General features: G+C 45.1%; 1 protein-coding gene across 1 annotated transcript in view; it reads right to left on the reverse strand.

Annotated features, from left to right (window-relative positions):
- Window positions 1-12,143, reverse strand: part of XYLT1 (xylosyltransferase 1) — a gene marked incomplete at both ends in the record, with an annotated part of 279,257 nt that overhangs the window by 69,077 nt on the left and 198,037 nt on the right. Inside the window, 2 exons of the mRNA XM_080912760.1 lie at window positions 1,814-2,016; window positions 3,480-3,652. Of these exons, the coding sequence (XP_080768886.1) occupies window positions 1,814-2,016; window positions 3,480-3,652 (376 nt within the window). The remainder of the gene's footprint in view (window positions 1-1,813; window positions 2,017-3,479; window positions 3,653-12,143) is intronic.

A 12,143-nucleotide genomic window follows, 5' to 3' on the forward strand; every position in this document is an offset into this window, starting at 1 on the left:
GCCAGGAGGCTGACAGGACAAAGTACGCAGAAGAGCTGAGGGTGTGGGTGGCACTCTGACGATTACCTGGGAGACAGAGAAAGAGCAAGCCAGGCACAGAAGCAAACACTGAGTTATAAAGCTGAAGGAGCCTCGAAGAATACACCTTCCACATACGGTCTGAGAAAGATAGCTGGGGCCCTTGCAAAGATTAAAAAAAACAAAACAAAAAAAAAAAAAAATGCAGCCTCGGCTGCAGCATAGAGGGCAACAGTTGATGTGCACCAAGCATGTTTCAAATGCCTGGTCCTCTGCTACAGTCTGCTGTTGCCTCTTGGTGTCACATGGATGGGTTTATGTCCCTGTGAGTCTGCTGCTGCTTTAATAACTGATCTTGAATTTCCATGCTGAGCAGTCTGGTGAGAGTCTGACCCTGCATCCGTTAGGATCCTGACCCTTCTGGGTAGGTGGCCACAGTTGGGACTGCACTCAGTGCAAAGCAGAATGACTGGGGGTGGCAGCTGCGGTGTGCCTATCTGGACTGCTTTCTCCCGCACTTTCTAGGCAGCGTGCAACTATACAGAGAGCCTCGTCTCCTGATTTTCCCAAGAGGTAAATTTCAAGCAGAAAGAACGTCTACATTGGGAATGGACAAATCTTTGTTTTGTCACATAATCACCGTATGACTGTGGACCTCAGTTTGACCACCTAACTACTGGGTTCCCGACAAAGGCTCAAGGAATTCCCTCCCAAAGTAGTTGCTATACACAGCATTTTGGAGAAATTTCTGAATTCAGTCCTTTATTGGAAGACAACCCCTTACCCTATTCTTGTCTAGATAGAGTCACTGTTCCTCAGGCTGCTGCTCACCAAACTCCATCCAGTTTTAGATTTCTCAGATGCAAATGTTAATTTTTTTAAATTAATAATTCTGCCCATTATATTTTCCCATATAAAGAAGTGGTAGCTCTCAACTGCAGGTGATCTGGGCCCCCAAGGGACATCTTCAGACACTGTGTGATAAGGATATAAGTGGGCAGAACATGCTATCAGAAGCTTGTAGGTAAAGACCAAAGACACAGACAAGGGGGGGGGAGCCTGATAGTAAAGAGTTAGCCAGGCCAAATGTTAATAGCTCACAGCTTACAAAGCCTGGTCTAGAATGTTCTTCTGGCTCTTCTGCACTCCATCCTTGATTGCCAACACATCTTGCTCTAAGATACACACACACACTCACACACACACACACACACACACACCCCACACACACACCCCACACACACACTAAGGTCTTTCTCACTTCCTATATGTGACATTGCCTGGATTGTTAGAAGCAACTGCTATTCTAGTAGGATGCTTTGAGTTCAACATTAAGGTCAGATCTGTCCTTCCTCTGCTCAAAACACACTTACATCAGACTTTGGGTAACAGTGCCATGGCACACCCTAGGACTACTCTCTGATCTTGTGTCTTGTTACTCTAGCCCTTACCTCTTGCCCACACCAGGGTACATTCCCCCTCAGGGCTGGCCCAGCTCTACTCTGCCTTGGAACAGTTTACAAGGCGGCACCCTCTAGTTCATCTCCTTCTCTTGTTATTCATAAGGCTTCCCCAGGCCTTTTTCATTAGGAATACAATGCGCTCCCACTTCTGCCCTCCACTTTCAAAATGCAATGCTGGCTGATCTCATAGAGAAAACACAGCGCATCTTAAGAGGCAGGATGCTTCAACTGGACAGGAAGCTGGCTCCCTGCTTTCCTGTTTCCTCACTGTTATCACAGGGAGAGGGGAGGGAAGCAGGAACTGACTGTCTTGGAGCTGGTGACCACCTTACCTGATAGGGTAGTCAGCAGCACTGAGGTTGATGAAGAAGTCCCAGGGCCAGTCAGTCATCTCCAGTAGATCTCGCATGCTCTGCAGGTAGGTGGACAGGAGGCTGGCTCCACCCCAAATGGTGGCCATCCTCCAGGAGGTCACTCGGACATTGTCGTACTGCCTGGAGAACTGGAGCACTTGCCGATGCAGGTAATTGGACCGCTTTTCCAGGGAGAGAAAAGGAGAAAGAGGGTCAGTTAACACCTCAGAGGACATTAGCCCGTAGACACCGCAATCACCTCTCTCCCTTGGGGTTGTTGTGTCTGATCACAGTGGAACTGGCTGTCGCCAGTCCAGCCTGCAGTGTCTTTCTATACCAATATTCAACCACTGGTTACTGGAGTTCATATTCCCTAAGCCCACTGCAGAGTTAGTCAACCAGTGGGCTTGAGGTGATAAACCTAGAACACTATTACATCCATTACTAGTGGTAATGGATGGCTACTGCATATTATCTCAAGGTACCAAGCTCAAGAACATCTAAGTATCTATCTAAATTTGATGAGTCTTTGTGGGTAGGAGGTGGGGTTTCTATGTTCTGTCCTCCAGGACCACTTTCCTCGACTTACTGTTTCACAGAGTGACTAGAAACACATGTTGGAGATGAAAATAGCCCCTTTGCCTCTTTGGATTCATTAAGCGTTAAAGCTATAACTGGGCCTTATACTTGGGAGGTGAGCATTCTATCACTGTCTTAGAACCTCAACCTGTGCTTTTCTGAGAAGGGGCTGAACTTGACCTCAGAAATAACCTTCACACCTCCACATTAGGCGCTCTAGGGGTCTAGGCAGGCACATATCTTGTGACATCAAGAGATTAACAGAAACTTCTAGGAAAAGATGACTCCTGGGTCATCAAGCCAAGTGTGGGTTTTGGTAATAGGGTTTTATTATGTACAGCATACCCACCAACTGACAGTTTTCTGTGGCTGCAGTCAGGCAAGGGAAGAACTGATTAGCATATGGTCTAAAAGGATATTTCAACTACCTGGACTTCTCTGGAAAAAGTGAGCTCAGTCTTTGGGTAGCTAGCTTAACAGATCTGTGAAGGCAGGCACACTAGACATTGGAGAGGGAGTGTAAAAAACACACAGGGAAAGGAAAATGTTAAAAAGAAAACCCACACAGTACAGTTAGGTTTTTAGAAGAAATTCTTGTGTATGTTATTTTATGTAGGAGGAAGACAAACACTACCAGTAATGTAGAACATGGAGAGAAAAAAGCCCATGGGAGGATCTGGAATGATCTGAACACAAAGAAATGAAGAATTTAAGGCTATGGATATGCTAATTTTCTGAACTGACTGGCTCATCCTGTATACATATAGAAACATATCAGATCTTAATCAATAAATATGTGTAATTATCATGTGCCCAGGAAGATTAAAAAGGCAAACAACCAAGCTTTTCTATAGGAAAATCTGAGCGTCAAAGCTAAACATTCTGAAACTAACACACAAACAGACACACACACACACACACACACACACACACACACAACTTAGGAATCACATGCTGCTGTTCCATCTCTAGCCTTCAGTCTGGACTTGTGAGGTGGAAGGAAATGTCAGAGATGGATAGACTGCAGAGGAAGCCCAGCTCAGGGATACAAATAGCAGCTCCTTACCTTATCCACGTGGATATAGTAGAAGTGGTCTTTGTGGTAGATGGCCTTAAACATGCGCTGTAGCTGTCGTGAGGCACGGCCATGGACCACCAGGACAAAGGCGATTCTGACTGGGTTGGCAGGCATGTACTCAACAGCATCCTCATCCCATTGGACGTTCTTGTTGGCTTTGCCTGGGGAAGACCATAGAGATGAGCTTGAGGATGGCCTGCCCTTTGGGAAGAAGGAACTGTCTTCTACTTCCTGGGACAGGAACAGAGCATCTGTATGGAATCCTATAGCCTGATTCAGTGGAACCAAGCTAGTCATAGACTATCTGCTGTCCATAGACAAGGTAGCAGGAGATTCTGTGGTTCCTATGGCACTCTCTATACTACAGGAGTCTGAAAAGGCTGATACATACACTCAACTATGTGCTGGCTAGTTTTATGCCAACTTGACAAAAGCTAAAGTCATCTGAGAAGAAGGAATATCAGGTAAGAACATGCCCCAGAGGTTCCGGCTGTGAGAAAGCCTGTAAAGCCTTTCCTTAATTAGTGACTGATGGGGAAAAGGTCCAACCCATTATGGGTGATGTCATTCCTGGGATGGTTATATTGGGTTCTATAAGAAAGAAGGATAAGAAGTCATGAGGAGCAAGCCAGTAAGCAGCATCCCTTCATCAGCGCCTGACTCCAGGTTCTTGACCTGCTTGAGTCCCTGTCCTAACTTCCTTCAAGAATGAACAGTGATATGGAAGTGTAAGCCAGATAAACCCTTTCCTTCACAAGCTGTTTTGGTCATGATGGTTCATCACGGCAATAGTGATCCTCTTGTCTCTGCTTCCTTGGCACAAGGATTGCAGGACTGGCTCTGTTACATGGATCCTGAGGATCTGTTCTTGCGTCTCCGTGCTTGTACTGTAAGCACCTTACCAACTGAACCATTTCCTCAGCCCTTAATCTTACACATCCCGTGACTCCTTCTCTTGTCCATGCTCAGTCTACAGATGTGGGAAGCATCATTCTGATTATTAATCCAGAAGTGGCCTGTAGTTCAGGACTGGCTGGCCAGAAATTGGCACACCCTCTGTGCAACACTATTCAGATAGATGTTTGAGCCAAACAAGCCAAGGAGACAATGCCTAGGGTTTTTTTTGTTTGTTTGTTTTTTTGTTTCTTTTTCCTTTTTGTTCTTGCTGCACATCAAACTAGAAGATGGTAAGAACTTTTCCATTTCCACAGAGAGAGAAGTTGCCAGAAGAAACCTGCACAGAGGGAAGCTCTTCTGAGAGGCTGCCGCTATCTGAGTCCTACTGACCCAGCTGAGCTTCAGAATCATCCAGGCTGGAAATGTGCCACTGTCATGGACTATCATCTATTACCTTTGGAGAGGCAGATTTTATACCCAATCCACCTGGATAAATGGGTCCAGACACCTTTTATCCCCAAATCAGCCTTAGACAATCCCTGTCTCCAGGGCCAAGGCCAGTGAGTAACACCCGCCTGTTTTAGAGTGTTGCAGGTTACATTGACTAGGTGCTGTTTGGATTTCCCAGACTGATCTAATTTCCTGTAGTTTAACTTTATTCTGGGTTTGGGGGAACCAGAACATGGCTAGGGTTTCAGGTAGCCAGATTGTCAACTGGGGTTCCTGAGAATGCAGACCGCTCAGCAGCTCAGGAGTGGGAGTGTGTTGGTGGCTAGTCAGAAGAAGGCTCGTTCCAGAGGATAAGATTAGTAAGAAGAATATCCAAAGCCGAAATGGTGACACATACCTGTCATCTCAGTATTTAGGATGCTGGGGCAGGAGGATCACAAATTCTAGGCCAGTCTAGGCTACATAATGAAACATATATGCGTTAAATGATTCATCTATTTTTATGAAAGACAAAACCATCAAACCAAATCAAACAGCCATGTTCCCTACCCCAAACCAACAGGAGTAATGTCTAAACCACAGAACTGGGCTTTAGCTCCCCTGACCTATGCTCTGAGTAGTCACATGACCAGCTCACCCCTCAATTTCTTGCCTTTTACCAGCACAAACTCCTTTATTTCGGGGCATTTTGACAGTGATTCCTGGTTCCTGGACACTGTCTCCCTGGAGATTAGAATGGCTATACTGTCTTGTCACCAGCCCAAGCCCAGTAAAAGATTATCCTCACTGTCTCTCACTTTACCTGTTTCATTGTTTTGCACATCATTTAACACCATCTGAAGTTGTTTATATGTTTGCCTATTTATTATCTGAGCATTCTGCTAGAGCATAAGGTCTAAGAGATGAGGGACTTTATCCTTCTCATTTCCCATCAGATGCATAATGCTCACATAAAATCCAATGCACAGCAGGTGCTCTGTGAAGAACAAAAGCTTCAAGAGTGGACATTCCTGCTGTGTCCAAAAACAATACCTGTTTGGAGCACTGGTCTGGCCTTGATCTCATTATTTCATTAATTGTCCTGACAACCCAGCAAGGCTGCTACTCCATCCATTCTTCAGATGAAAACCTAAGGCTTACAGAGGCCAAGGGATTTGCTCAAGGTCATGCAGCTTTAATTAGTTAAGCTAAGCTGCGAACCCTGGTCTTAAAGACCATGCCCTTAAACAATAACATAGACTATACAATGACACTCAGACCTTGGAAAGAAAAGTTGTCAATGGTATTTGTTAATGAAATACTTTGTAAGTTATTGGAGGTAAGAAGGCAGGGGTCTAGAAGCTTTTAAAAGAATTATAAAAGAATTTCTGTATTTGATGAGGGATTGACTCTAGATAACCAATAAACCTTCATATATCTATTTCTCCATAAACCTATTGATTCCATCCATCCATCCATCCATCCATCCATCCATCCATCATCCATCCATCATCCATCCATTCATCATCTATCCATCCATCATCCATCCATCATTCATCCATCCAACCATCCAGCTTTTCATTTAATTCATCTACCTATCTACACATTTCATATGTATAGTACATATACTCTCTCTGTGTCTCTGTCTCTCTCAAACACAGACACACACACACACACACACACACACACACACACACACACACACACTTCTTTTACCCATCTACCCACTCCATCTACCTACCCAGCCCCCACATATTTTATCCATCCAAACTCAGGAAGTCATTTAGCTCCCCATCTGGCATCCTATCATACTAAATGCCATTCATTTATTCAACACCTATTTTGGTCTCTAGTCACAGGGTATCTTGCCAGAGTTGCTGAGTGAGTGAATGAATGAACAAATGAATTCTGATGAAGAGTGGATGCTGTGGTGGTTCAGAGGATCTTATATTTCCTGAAGACCTGCCACATACTAGCACTGTGTTGGGGGCTCTGAGTCGGTTGTTACTTGGTCTTGGTTAAGAATGCATTAACTATGTTTGAAGCTTAGAATGTTGGCATGATTCCCTGGCCACCCTGTGAAGGCAGGGGTAGGAGAAGAAGCTGAACAGCTAATAGGCTGTCAGAAGAGGAGCCGAATGACTTCCTGAGTGTGGATGGATGAAGTAGGTGCGGGGTGAGTAGGTAGATGGAGTGTATGTGTTGATGCTGATAGACAAACAAACAAACACCTCCCACCACCACCTTTTGTAACTTCTCTTTAAGGTGTTAGAGAACAGGACGTATTCGTAACAGGTATGCAGAGTTGTGGATGCTTTAGTTGTGGTGTTTAAAAATCAGAACATAGAAATGAAACGTCTATCCTGTCATAACTTTTTTTTCCTGAAGCAAATAGTTGGCCTTAGTGCACAAGAAGACTGAGACTCAGGGAGGTCCTTGTTAAGAAGTAGATAAGCTGCTGGGTGTGGTTGGTGGCACACAACAGTGTGAGACCAGCCTGGAATACACAATAAGGGCATGTCTTAAAAACCGACAGCTAGATATATATACTTCAACACTAGAGTGCCAGCCTGGCTTACTCAGGACAGTCAGTTCCACTCAGGGGACAGAAAAAAAAAGAGAGAGAGAGAGTGGGAGGGGGAATGAGGAAGGAGGGGAGAGAAGAAAGAAGGGAGAAAGGGATGGAAGAGGAAGAGAGGAAGAAAATAAGGGAGGGGAGAGAGGAAAAACAAAAGTAAGGAAGCAAGGAAGAAGTTGAGTTGAGGATCAAGTCTGTGCCCCAGAAGTCCTCACACTGCCATTCTGCCCCATCTAACTGTCCCCACTGTATAAAGGAGGAGCATCTGTTCTCAGAAGCATGTCAGCTAATTTCTATCTGTTGGATAGATAACCTTCTGAGGCCAGAGTTGTGTGGGTCTCATCAGACAGGGGACTCTGAAAAGCTAAAACTCACACTCTGTCCAGATCCCAAGAAAGAGGCAGGAACTTAACAATGTAATCAGATTCCTGTGGCATAAAATAGAAACTAAGTGGAAAAATCAGAGTGATTAGAGGCAGCCGGAGAGGCCGACTCCGGATGAATGCTAAAAGCCATACTGATGGGGAAGAATATCAAGTATGTGATGGCGGTGCAGGAGTAAGGATTGAGGAGAGGAGCACAGCGGTTCCCCTGGTAACAGGCTGGACCAAGCTAAGTCTCTTATTCCAGTTCAGTATGACTCGGTATCATATGGGCTATATAAGAACCATATAAACCTTGGGAGTCAAGGATGGTGACAGAAAGAGATCCACAAAGGCTGGCTTGTCTTCCATGACACCCACCTCTGTTCAAAAGAACCAAGTGCAAAAATTCCAGCAGGAGACAACTTAGCAGTTTTAAATAACTTCTCTTACAATATGTTCCTGTGACTGCCCTATTCAGTTATGTATTGTTTATATGAATTTATCATTATGCCTGCCCTATAAGCCAAAGGTTTTTATAGGTGTGTGTAAGAAAAGAATCAGGAAGCAAGCATTCTTCTGTATTTGTGGAGCCAACCTACTACCAACTGAAAAGGTTTATTTTAAACATAAATGAGAAATGTTAAACACAAATGGCTCAGATGGTAAAGTGTTTGCCTTGTGCACACAGGTCCTGAGTTCAACCTTCCAGGTGGTTTATACTTGTAATCCCAGTGCTAAGGAGGTAGAAGAAGAGGAATGTCTGAAGCTGTTCTGTTGGCCAGTCTGGTCTACTTGTCTAGTTTAAGGAGAGATGCTGTCTCAAGAACAAAAAAAAAAAAAAAAAAAAAAAAAAAAACAAACAAACAACAAAAAATCTCAAGACAGACAATGTCTTAGAAACAAAACTTGAGGTGGACCCCTTGCCTGTACATATCCGACACATGCACCTGCACACGCAGAGACATGTACATGCATGCACACACAATATGCAACCATTGAACATGTATAGACATTTCCTTGCTGTTCTACTCTAAGCAAAATTAGTTATACTGCATTGGGTGTTATGACTAGTCTAGCTATGGTCTATTGGAGGAGGCTGAAGACTACTAGCAAATTTTCTGCTATTTTATATAAGAATTATGGATACTCAGTGAGTGAATGGCCAGGGCAAAAGAAGTATGCTGCAGTGTGTAGTGCTATCTGGCCTCACGCAACCTCTATATTGCAATGTGTTTCTGAAGGGCAGGGGTTGATAATGTATCTATGTTCTGTGTATGCGCTGGGTATGTTTTTGATGCCTATGACTTGTAGAATTTTAGTCTGCAGATGAATGAAAGACACTAGGGTTATAAAGAGATTTAAATTCAACTACATGTCTGTGTGTGGGTTTGCAAATGTGAATGTAGTGCCCATGTAGAAAACCAGAAGGTGTTAGATTCCTTGGTGCTGAAGTTGTGAGGTTGTGAGCTACAACCACTGGTGCTGGGAACCAAACATAGGTCCCCTGCAGGAATAGTATTTGCTTTTAACAGGAGTTCTATAAACTCCCATGGATGAATTTTAGATTTGGCCTGTGACTCGGATGAGTTTGAGACTTTAGGTGGTGTTATGTGATCTCTGCAAGCTGTTGTGTTCTCTACCGTGAAATGGATATAGCTAACTCTGTAGACACAGATATACACATAGACACAGTCATAGGTTTAGATGTTTCAGCTCCCTCCCATGTGTGTCTATGTCTGAGCACAGGGGCCAAGCCTGTAGCAAATCAAAATGTAACTGGATCATTTCTATTTAGCCATTGGCCCACAATGGTCAGAATCAAACAATAGTCAGCCCATCCCTGAGGGGTTCCAGCCCGAGGCTGCCCCCAGCTCCTAGCAATATGATAAGGTCAGAGCAGATGCCCCTCACTCCCCTGCTCACAAGCTAGAATGTTACTCCCCAGTACCTGCCCCTGATTATAAGCAACTGGAAGGAGCCACTGGCCTGGAAGATGACAGCACCACCAAGGCTCTTCATTGACTCTGTTTCTATTCTCAAAGTGCCTCCTGGCATGGGAGAGTGCCATGTTTTGGCTTAGTTCTTGGACTGAAGCGAAGTGGAAATGAGGTTGCATGCGGATGGACTTGGGTCAGAGGCTGGGAGCTGGGGCACGGCCAGTTAACCGAGCGTGGGAGGCGCATGGAACTGGGTTTAGGGTCCAGCTTCTCACAGCAGATCTTCTGGGACACAGCCAGCTTCTCTGCTCACCAATGTTTCATGGATCAAGTGGAGTGTGCAGGCTGTCCCCAACCCTTCAAAGATGAGTGGCAGTTACATGTCAGGAACAGCCCTAGGTAGGAAGGATGGGTATGGCAGAAGCCCTGGACTTGTAGGTTCATCTTCAGGATCAGAGGAGGGGAGGATTTTTTCCTACTAGCACTTTTTTTTTCAGTGCTGGGGATAAAATCTAGGGCATTATTCATGGTATGCAAGCGCTGTACCACTGAGCTACATAATTGGATTTTATGCAATTGTGTAACTGTGTGAGCTGTGGGTTGTGCACCTGTGTGTGTGTGTGTGTGTGTGTGTGTGTGTGTGTGTGTGTGCTTGTGTGTGTGTGTGTGTCTTGTGTGGGCTCATACATATGGAGACTCAAGATCAATGTCAGGTATGTTCTTTGGCTGCTCTAAACTTTATTTTTTGAGACAGAGTCTCTGCTTTAACCTGGAGCTCACTGTTTAAGCTGATGTGATCGGTGAGGAAGACCCAGGGATCCTCCGGTTTCCACTTTGCCAGCACGATGGGTTCTGAGGATCGAAGCTCATGCCTGAGAAACAAACACTTACTTCATCGACTAAGCCAACCGCCCTCACCCCTCCTCTTGCAATTTGTTAATCATCTCAAGATCTATGGAGGCAAGTGTCACGACAGCCCCCTACTGCTGAATGAGAAATTACCCTCTCTAGTGCATACAGGACTGGAGAGAAACACTTGGGTTGGCCAGGCTTCAGAACCCGTGCTTTATAATACCAGTGAGAGAAACTAAAGTTCTGGAAATGTACTGGTTACCTTGGAATTCTGAGTCAATCACTGAACCAACAGGACCTGAATGGGACCCTCCGGTATGAGGTTGCCTTTGCTGAGAGTTGTCAGACCCTGTGCTTTTGTCTCTGTAGGACTTCCTGGCCTCTGGGCCTGGTACACAGCGAAGCTTGGTGGAGAATGCTCAGTGAACGGTTTGTGGATGACGAATGAAGGCAGACAGTTTCCGCCATGCACACAGCCCTAGAGGAACACGTGCAAGGCTCAGCCTGAACTCCTGCACGTGGCTGGCTCTGCTCACCCAGCAAACTGGCCGGAGGCTGGACTCCCCTTTCCTAGAGGCTCTGGATTATGCTAAAGGTCTTTTTTTTTTTTTTTTTGCTGTGGAGCACCAAAACCTCTGGGAGAAGCCAGCCAAGTGCCTGAAGAGTTCTCAACCTGGCAGCTGCAACTGGGTCTTCTGGAGGCCAATGAGTGTCAGGGAGGCATCCTCCAAGTCTCCAGAGAAATAGTTCTGTTCTGGGAAAAACCATCTTGGCCTTTCTTTTTAATTCTTTCTTTTCCTGTCGTAGCCTCAGTGAGCACACCTTATTTATTTATTTATTATTGCATTTAAATTATATTAAAGGATATATATATCCATATGAACACTCTGTAGGACTGGAGATATGGCTCTGAGGTTAAGAGTACATACCGTTTTGCAGACATTCAGTTCCCAATACCCACACTGGGTGGCTTACAGTGTTAGGAGAACAGAAGCTTCCATCTGTCTGCCCCACCCCCACTTAAGTGAAAAAACAAAGGTGAACTACTGTAGTGAAAATACAGCCAGGCAGGAGGGTGGTGGCAGAGTCTTGTGGTGAAGAAGACACATGGATGATATAAACTTAACTTAGCTATCGTATCACTAGGATGTGTTGAGTGTGTTCAACACAGGGGACAAGGTCATAGCCAGGTGATGCCAAGCAGTCCTTGATGTCCCAGAGAAACTTAAAAGGTCCAGGCAATATTCACTCTTCCTGGCTCAGTGCCCTCGCTCACTCCAGGTTTCCTGGACGGGCTTGTTGAGAATCATTTGAGGTGGGATTTTAGGGGAGTCATTTCTCTATTAGAGGGAGACATCTGTGCAGAAATGACCTCTTGAGTTTCGTTTTAGCACACAAAGCATCTACAGGGCTCTTTCCCCAGCACTGTACCAAGTGCTGCACATAGCAATGATCCTGTCTCTAGATCACTGACTCGGGCTCAGAGAGGGCGAGGCTCTTACTCATGATTAAAGAGCCAACAGATGGACCAGAGGTCAGGATAGGGTCTGCCTTGAATCTAAATATGTATCACAGTCGGGTTTTGATGACCAGG

Source organism: Micromys minutus, assembly GCF_963924665.1.
Source record: "Micromys minutus genome assembly, chromosome: 2".
Classification (NCBI taxonomy): domain Eukaryota; kingdom Metazoa; phylum Chordata; class Mammalia; order Rodentia; family Muridae; genus Micromys; species Micromys minutus.